Here is a 9,704-nt window from a genome sequence, read left to right as displayed (position 1 = left end):
TTTTGTTAAAATTAAAAATCAAACTCCATGACTACTTATCTTGCCAATTTCAACATCTACTACTAAATAATCATCTAATTCATGGTTCGATGGCAAGATTAACTTCATAGAGTTCAAATAACACTAGTTTGAAAATCATGATTCTAGTGTTCATCATGTTTCTACAAAACCCATTAACACACATAATGGATGATTATGAACTTCATAATTTAAACACAATTTCAACAAATTATTGACTAAGGTTTATTCCTAGACATGTTTTTATTACTAATTTCATCTAAGCATCAATCAATTAAGCTCAGATTTCGATTTCTAATGTTCATCAAAATTTCAAGATGTAATTAAAAGGCAAAATTTAACATACCTTGTGATCCCTTCACTTAGGTGATCACTAATTTAAACTTGGATTTCGATTTGAGACTGAATTGGCCTTTCAATTTAATTAATTTGAGCAATCTAGGGTTTGAAGTTGGAAGCTCCTGGCTTCTCTGGATAATTCGACCAGAACACACACTCAAGGTGTGTGTTTTGGTGTTTTAGGTTTTGTTTTATTAAAACTTATTTCAATTTTTTCACAATGGCTCCTATATTTTACCCTTGTTGCATATAACATGTTTTAACCAAAGTTTCTTATTACTACAAGACTATAACTAACTAGGTTATTTATTACTAGTTACTTTACCTTGTTTATTACTGATATCAAATTCTTAATGTGAAAATTTATATTTTCAAAGTGTTACGTAAACCAAATCATGGTTTTGACTATTAATTTATTATATATTTACTCTAAAACCATAAAGTGATGTATTCATACAAAAGAAATTAGTAGTTGATCTAAATTTTATAACCAAAATCCAAAATAACCATAGTTAAAGGAGGTAGGTATGAGTTGACCAGTCTGATTGGGTAGGCGTTGGGTCCTCTGTTCCACCACCCTCACCGCCATAAAACCCCTTTCTCTCAACCACCTCCACCAATTCCATTTTTCTCACACAAGTTCTAGAGAGAGAAACACCTTAACCGTTTCCGTCTTCTCTCTCTAAAATCTCCACCCTCACTTCTTCAATTCTCACAGGATCTAGAGAGAGAAAGCTTAACCGCCTCGATATTCTCTCTCTAAAAACTCCGATTCTCCATCCTCTCACCGGCGAACACTTGTTCAGTTCTTCAATCCTGAAATTCTCACAGGATCTAGAGAGAGAACGCTTAAACGTTCCGATTTTCTCTCTCTAAAACTCCGATTCTGCATCCTCTAGCCGGCGAACAGTTATTCAGTTGTTCAGTTCTTCAATCGTGAAAAAATAGGGCTAAATATGCAATCGAACTCCGTGAAGATCTCGCCGCTCGATCTGGTGACTGCGTTGCTAAACGGCAAGGGTTTTGACACATCGAACGCATCGGAATCCGGTGAATCGACGGTGCCGATGACGATAGCGATGATTATGGAGAATCGTGAGCTGTTGATGATACTCACAACGTCGGTTGCGGTTTTGATTGGATGTGTTGTTGTTCTAGTGTGGCGGAGATCGTCGACGAAGAAGTCTATGGAGCCGCCGGTGGTGGTTGTGCCGAAGAGAATGCAGGAGGAGGAGGTTGATGACGGTAAGAAGAAGGTTACGGTGTTTTTCGGTACGCAGACTGGAACGGCCGAAGGTTTTGCTAAGGTGAACATGAATTGTTTGGTTAGTTTTTGAAATTTGAATTTGAGTTGTTTAGTGTTGTTGATGTTGATTTATTGTTATGTAAAGGCACTTGTTGAGGAAGCTAAAGCTAGATATGAAAAGGCGGTTTTTAAAGTGATTGATTTGGTGAGTATTGACTTTGTAGATGTTAAGTTACATGCATATGTTCTAATTAGATTCTTTGATGCATACAGTTTGAACTCTTGTCAGACAATTGGATCACTAATCAAAATTGAATTTGTTTTTTAAATTGTAGGATGATTATGCTGCTGATGATGATGAGTATGAGGAGAAACTTAAGAAGGAATCTCTGGCCTTTTTCTTTTTGGCTACGTAAGTCGGCTTATGTAATTGCCAAGTTTTCTGTTTTTTCTTGGAACTTTAACTGAGATAAAGTTATTTATTGATAAACTCTTAAGTGAGCATATATTTTTATGATATTTAAATACCTGGATAAAAAGGTGGAAGGTGGTTGATGAATGATGAGTACCTATTAAATGAGGCGGTTATGATGTTGATTTTGTAGGTATGGAGATGGTGAGCCAACAGATAATGCTGCCAGATTCTATAAATGGTTTACAGAGGTAAATATCGTGCAGTTAGTAGATTCATTGTGGCATCTAACTATAATTTGCATGTTGATTTAAACATTGTTGCTACGGGTGTAGGGCGAGCCAAAAGGAGAATGGCTTAATAAGCTTCAATACGGAGTGTTTGGCCTTGGCAACAGACAGTATGAACATTTTAACAAGGTAGCAGTTAATACCATGCTGTATATGTTTATAATCAAGAACTATAACATTATAAATGTTCAGTTACATGTTGCATGTATGCTAAGTTTTGTTTATTTCCTTGTTTTTGTGATATGTAGATTGCAAAGGTGGTCGACGATGGTCTTGTTGAGCAGGGTATGTTATTACGTATCCACTTTACAATGCATAATTGTTTCATGATTCATCCAGGGGATGATAATTAGTATACCAATTTATGTTTGTTGTTACTTAAATGATTTATGTGCATTATTTGAAAATGAGGAACACATGTCAGTAATTTGTCATGAAGTATGTTTTATAAATTTGGTACTTTTATGCACCTATCTCAGCATTAATTCCCATTACATCAAAAATTCAGATGGTATGGTACCATTTTATCATATTCACACTTAATATTTAGAAACTTTTTAGTGAAAGTTACATTGCCAGTTTGCTCAATGCTCCTCTGTATCCAAGATGACATAGAATATGTTAATGAAATCGCTTCCTAGCCTTTATTGATACAATAGGAATAATGTTTTCACAATTTACAGGTGCCAAGCGCCTTGTTCCTGTTGGCCTTGGAGATGATGATCAATGTATTGAAGATGACTTCACTGCATGGTATTTAAAGAAACACTTTTTTTTACTGAATTGCAACAGTCATCTAGTGGTCAACAACTGCCATGTAATGATGAGTTTTAATATTATATCACACTTTCCTTTTTCAGGAAAGAGTTAGTGTGGCCCGAGTTGGATCAATTGCTCCGTGATGAAGATGACACGAGTGTTGCCACTCCCTACACAGCTGCTGTTGCAGAATACCGTGTTGTCTTCCATGAGAAACCAGACATGTATGAAGAGAATATTCAAACAAATGGACATGCGGTTCATGATGCTCAACATCCATGCAGGTACCATAATGTTTTGAACTTCCGATTTGTTGTCTGATCTTGTTATCTCTTGATTTCTTCTACAACCTAACATAATCCTGTTCTCTCTGCTTAAAGAGCCAATGTGGCTGTCAAAAAGGAACTCCATAGCTCTGAATCTGATCGATCTTGCACTCATCTTGAATTTGACATCTCTCATACTGGACTATCGTAAGTTCTTTGATCAAGAATTTGGTATGAAACTATGAATTGATTATAGCACACCCAGATCACGCTGAACTAATTTGTTTATTTCAGATATGAAACTGGGGACCACGTTGGAGTCTACTGTGAGAACTTGAGTGAAGTTGTGGATGAGGCTGAAAGATTAATTGGTTTACCACCAGACACTTACTTCTCCATCCACACTGATAAAGAAGACGGGGCACCACTTGGTGGGGCCTCTTTGCCACCTCCTTTCCCTCCATGCACTTTGCGAAAAGCATTGGCTTCATATGCTGATGTTTTAAGTTCTCCCAAAAAGGTACGCTTTCTTTCAGATGCTCAAATCTCAATTTCTATGATTTTCAAGTATAAGTGGCAATTTTGACCCATCCATATATGAATGAGTCGATTTGGGTTATGTTCCATCTGTAATGTGCCAAATGGATTGATTGTATATATTTAATGCTTACAACCTTCTTAATAGTGTTAGTTCAAAGATCCACATTGTTGTAATAGTTTGCATCTTTTTTTAAATGGACAAAAAAAGTTGTTTGTTGATCAATTTCTATAGATGGCTTGCTAATCTGTAACATTCCAATTTCAGTCAGCTTTGCTTGCGCTAGCTGCTCATGCCACAGATCCCGCTGAAGCTGATAGATTGAAATTTCTTGCATCTCCTGATGGAAAGGTTGGACTTCATTTCATAATCAAGAGCCTTAGGCGTTATTCTAATCAACATCTATATTCATAATATGGAAATTAATATTAATCATTTTCTTAATTGACGTTCTTCAGGATGAATATTCTCAATGGATAGTTGCAAGCCAGAGAAGCCTTCTTGAAGTTATGGAAGCTTTCCCATCAGCCAAGCCTCCACTTGGTGTTTTCTTTGCATCTGTTGCCCCACGTTTACAGCCCAGATATTACTCTATTTCATCCTCCCCAAGGTATGTAAATCGTCTCATTCAAAAAAGGATTGAATCTAAAATTGAAGTTCAAGAACGTTTTGATATCGATACACGTCCGTATTACAGAATGGCACCAAATAGGATTCATGTTACTTGTGCATTAGTTTATGAGAAAACACCAGCAGGTCGTATCCACAAAGGAGTATGTTCAACCTGGATGAAGGTATTGCCCGTGCTATGGATTTTAATTTTTCAACTTCGACTTTGTTTTAATTGAAGTTCTAAAATTACGTTTTTTTTTACAGAACGCGGTACCTATGACAGAAAATCAGGATTGCAGTTGGGCCCCAATATATGTCAGAACGTCCAATTTCAGACTACCTTCTGATCCTAAGGTCCCGGTTATCATGATAGGCCCTGGCACAGGATTGGCTCCTTTTAGAGGTTTCCTACAAGAAAGGTTAGCTCTCAAGGAAGCCGGAACTGAGCTCGGGTCATCCATTTTGTTCTTCGGCTGCAGGAATCGCAAAGTGGTATGTTCAAAATACATTTCTTTTGAGTTTTGACAGTAACTAGAGCTGGGAAAACGGGTGATTTTGTACCCGCCAAAACACGTAGTCCATCAGTTTTGAAATATTTTATTAGTAACCAATTGGCTAAATATGATTATAGAAGTTATACTTCTGTTGCATTTTAACCCTGTCAATCCGCTTGACTGATTTTCTTCATAGCTAATTTTTGCGGGGCGGTTTTCTGTACACCCTTGGAAACTTTCATCGTATACACCAACCAAACAAAAATAATATCATATATACTCGTCGTCTCGTTTCATTAAATACAATTTTTAAAATGACGGTTTTACCCTTTTGTTTTTTTTTTTTTCACTTCGAACGATATTATCCCAATGAAAAAAGGGTGTATTTGATAGCATGAGTTTTTGTTGGGTAAATAACTAAATATGATGTTATTAGTTATACCAAGTCTTGAATGCCAGATTTTAAATTCAGACTCGTTCGTTCTGTTTTAGCTACTGTATTCTTTTCACCCTTTTGACCCGTTTGGAGATTAGACTTAACTCACGATTTATTATGTTACTCAAGGATTTCATATATGAAGACGAGCTAAACAACTTTGTCGAGACTGGTGCTCTTTCTGAGCTTATTGTTGCTTTCTCCCGTGAAGGCCCGGCTAAGGAATATGTGCAACACAAGATGAACGAGAAGGTGGGGAAAACAAATCATTGCGATATTGCGTATTTTTATTTAATTATTTATAAAGTATTAAGAATTCTAATAATATAAATTTGTGCTTGCAGGCTTCGGATCTGTGGAAGTTGCTATCTGAAGGAGCATATTTGTATGTATGTGGTGATGCCAAAGGCATGGCCAAAGATGTACATCGAACCCTCCACACCATTGTGCAAGAACAGGTACTAGTGATCACATATATTATATCGTTTATATTTTATTTTTATTAAATGTTTATTTATATTATTTTGTTTTCATTAAATAAATTATATATGAGGTAGGTAAGTTAATTGTATTATTTTATGGTTGGGGTTGGCTGAGATGGTGACAGATACAATTATATGGTGTTAAATACTTTGGGGCCCACTGTGGCACCCTCTGGACACCATCTTTTGTGGTGTCATATTAGCCGTGAAATCGATTTTCTAAATAACGTAGATCATACACTTTCTAACTAAAAATACCTTCCAACTTTCATTATTGTTCTAAAGTTGAGAAATCTTTTGTAAATGTTAATTAAAAAAATGATTAAGTGACCTAAATGGAAAGATGTGATACTTTGTTGCTTTTTGTTGATTATCTTTTTCAAGTTTAACTTAGACTACGAGGTGATAATGAAGGAAAAAAGGTCCTAAATAATAACCACGTTCCGTAGTTGTTTCGTTCAAGACATTTAATTTGAAACAGTTATGAAAAATTTTACAACAGTGGGATATTAATGAAATTTGAGTAGTTTTTGTATTTCTTGAAACGATATTTGAAAACTGGTTATTATTTTTATGATTTTATTCCCTTTTGGGAGTATCACAAAGCAAAATGTTATTTTTTTTACTGTGGCAAATAAGCCTTTTTTTATTTAGTTGAGGTCGTTTTGGACATTTGACCATATGTTGAGTCGGGATAGGAGCAAGTCTAGGGGAGGCAATTTTAACCCACTTGCACTTGCTAACCGCTTCAGGCGGTGTTCTTTTTTCTTTCTAATGAGACAAACGGGGTGCCTGAAGTGTATTTTGAATGCCATTTAAAAAAAACTGGATCGTTATCGGAAGAGTTTAGTACTTGTAATCATATAGTACTGGGAAAAGTTGTTCCTGTCTAGTGTCTACCTGTCCTCTTCGACGTGGTAGAATAAAATATTCATTTTGACCGGAACCAGTTACAAATTTAGTTATTTTTATTGTAGTTATGTAAATATATACACACATAATAATATAATGTATTATATTGATTGTGTTTATATAAATAGTAGGTTTGTTCAGTCATGTGAGCCTAGTTAAACTCGGTTAGCGAGCCAGTTTTTAAGAGTTTGCGAGTGGCTTGACACGCCTACATTTTTTTTTCAAAAACTGGCCTATTTTGCCATCTATGTATACGCTAGCTAACGTAACAACAATAATTTTGTCAATTTCAGGGATCTCTAGACTCGTCAAAGGCAGAGCTCTTCGTGAAGAATCTACAAATGTCGGGAAGATACCTCCGTGACGTTTGGTAAATAGACAGAAGCGACCTTCGTCAGAAACCTGTCAAACCTATTTGGAAACCGCGTTTGTTATTGTGGAGCAACGTGTCGAGAAATTCTTTTATATTCTTCTGTGTTAAATTTTGTAACTTTTACTATTACTTATGGTTTGAAACTTTGAATGTTTTTCTTTTTATTTTTATTTCAGTGTAATTCATAAGGGTGACTAATAACATTATAAATATATACTAGTAATTAGACCCATGTGCGTTGCGGCGCAAGTACATTGCAAATATCGAACGGATTAATCGAGGCGTTATGTGATGTGTTAAATATCTGGAATCATATGTTTTGACGTATTCATTTAACTCAATAGCATTGGCGTTGGATACAAATATAAAGTATATCATATTTGTATGTCACTTGACTCATACATTGGAAATGTAAAAAAGTGCATCAAAGAAAAACTAACACATGTAATCGAAAGACATATACACATCAAGGGCATAAATTTTACCCCTAGTGGGTTGCGGTGAGATCAAAATGTAGAATTAGAAACGTACATAAAATAAGCAAAAGAAAAAAAAAACATATTATATTTGACCTAACTTGCCTCCTAAAAAAAAGTTTACGTCAAAATGTAGCCCAAATTTTCATAATACGACCCATAACACGTTGATTTAAGCGTTATGTCCTATGCAAGCCATATGAAAGTGCATGTCTCAACGTACTTAGTTCACTCAATGTATGGTGGAACCAAAATGAAATTAATTCGAATTTATACAAATTAGTTCTTTAAAAAGATATTAAGGAACGGAAATCATTAAAGAATACAATAGATTAAAAACGTATATTATGTATGATAGTGATAAAGCTGAAACATCAAAAGTTTTAGTGACTAAACCTTGAGGGTAGCAAAGCCAATATCCTAATATTGTAATGTGGTGAAAGTTTGGGTTGGAAAGGCAAGGGACCAATCGTGCAATTTGCTCAAAGTATGAGAGGAAAAAAGAAAATGTATTATAAATTATATTTGGACGAAGAATTACTGGTTTTGACTTTGGATACTTCTAAAGCCATTGGATTTGAAGCCATGCATTTTGGGCGTAGGCCATATGCACCGACTTTCTCTTTTAAGATTGTATTAATATATTTAGCGGTGACCGTTCAAAACTCACCTTGTTATGAGTATGTGATGTGATGATTACTGATGTAGCTGTCAATATTTTACTTAAATATCAATACGAGTACGGGGTAAGTAAGGTCGCATCTACGTGGAAATTTGTGGTATGTGTTAAGAAATTTAACTAATTAACTACTATTGTCAAAATTGGGGGTTTGTTTGATTGATTAGAAAAACAAACAAATTGTTTTAGAAAGTGTTATCAGATTGAGAAAAGGTAACCCCACCCAAAATCCCGATTACAAGTTTAACACAAAAATTTATTTACGGATTTAAACACCATACATGCATGACTTTGAGATTAACGATTAGGGACAATTTTTAATAATAACCATACAACTTAACAATCCGTTAAAGTATACCAACTGCCCACCGAATTACTAACCCACTAACGATGCAAGAAAATCGCCAATACGCTTGATAACAGACAAATAGTTCAAATATAATTAAGATTTACCAAAATCAACACAAGTGATCAAGATGTATCAGTTACAAGAATCAGAAAACAAAGTTGATTGTGCAAAACCTAGCAATCATTCATCCCGGGGAAGTCGCAAGGGTTTTAGCCTCGCATGCTCATCATCACAGCTTCAAATCTTGATTCAGATTGAACAAACATGAAGAAACAGAGAGATTCGGGTGCAAGAACTCTAAAAATCATCTTTTTCTCCCTCTGTATTCGCAAAAACGGCTTAGAAGCTGAATGGGTGATCTGTTAGGCTAAATTAGGTAAAAAACACAATTTTCTGCGTCGGTGTCCCTTAGCGCCACACGACAGGACACTAGTGCTCCTTCGCGCCACACGATGGATGCCTTTTTCCAGAAACTTTGTTTTTGGCTACTCGCTTGACCCGTGTGCTCCAAATTTCTTCGTTTATGTTCGTTTCACTTCATTTAGTATCCGTTAAACCTGAAAAACCGACACAACATAATTACACCAAACCAATATAAAATGACGCATTAAAACATTACGAAAACGTGTATAAAAAGTCATACAAATGCAATGTGTTTCCAACAACGCATCAATTATAAATAAGAAAATGGAACGCACATAAACAAGTATATCCAAAATAGTGAAAGTTGCGTGTCGTAATGGTGATGTAATAACGATACCACCTAAGTTGGAGATTTGGTGGGTTGATTTTCATAGAAAGCAACTTTAGTTTTGAATGAAAAAATGACAACTCTATTTTGCAAAAAGTAGGTGAAGAGAAAGAGTATTAACATAAAAGTGGGTGAAGAGAAAGAGTATCAAAACACACTATTTTTTAATATATAATCTTTGTGACGTACCAAAATCTATACAATACAACTTGTCATCCAGTTGAATTTGATTAAAAAAAAAAAAACAGATTTGATTGTAGGGTCAGAAGTGT

General features: G+C 35.2%; 1 protein-coding gene across 1 annotated transcript; it reads left to right on the top strand.

The window, feature by feature from the left end:
* Nucleotides 1-872: 872 nt before the first annotated feature.
* LOC110878276 (NADPH--cytochrome P450 reductase) lies at nucleotides 873-7,473 on the top strand. The gene is made up of 17 exons (XM_022126554.2): nucleotides 873-1,664; nucleotides 1,749-1,808; nucleotides 1,939-2,015; nucleotides 2,209-2,266; nucleotides 2,351-2,434; nucleotides 2,554-2,590; nucleotides 2,989-3,058; nucleotides 3,166-3,348; nucleotides 3,445-3,537; nucleotides 3,625-3,850; nucleotides 4,136-4,219; nucleotides 4,327-4,478; nucleotides 4,566-4,662; nucleotides 4,745-4,972; nucleotides 5,540-5,662; nucleotides 5,755-5,868; nucleotides 7,098-7,473. Exons 1-17 carry the CDS (start codon nucleotides 1,314-1,316, stop codon nucleotides 7,176-7,178), a joined length of 2,118 nt encoding a protein of 705 aa, XP_021982246.1. The 5' UTR covers nucleotides 873-1,313; the 3' UTR covers nucleotides 7,179-7,473.
* The last annotated feature ends 2,231 nt before the right edge of the window (nucleotides 7,474-9,704 follow it).

The sequence above is a fragment of the Helianthus annuus genome, chromosome 3, assembly GCF_002127325.2.
Source record: "Helianthus annuus cultivar XRQ/B chromosome 3, HanXRQr2.0-SUNRISE, whole genome shotgun sequence".
Classification (NCBI taxonomy): Eukaryota; Viridiplantae; Streptophyta; class Magnoliopsida; order Asterales; family Asteraceae; genus Helianthus; species Helianthus annuus.
Note: the sequence above shows the minus strand (reverse complement) of the source record. Positions and strands in the feature narration are given on the sequence as shown.

Bases quoted from the DNA above. Each gene is read 5' to 3' on its own strand.
- LOC110878276 (XM_022126554.2), top strand. From the start codon at position 1,314: ATGCAATCGAACTCCGTGAAGATCTCGCCGCTCGATCTGGTGACTGCG. The intron at 2,016-2,208 runs GTAAGTCGGCTT...TTGATTTTGTAG, and splicing joins GCCTTTTTCTTTTTGGCTAC to GTATGGAGATGGTGAGCCAA. The intron at 4,479-4,565 runs GTATGTAAATCG...TCCGTATTACAG, and splicing joins TCTATTTCATCCTCCCCAAG to AATGGCACCAAATAGGATTC.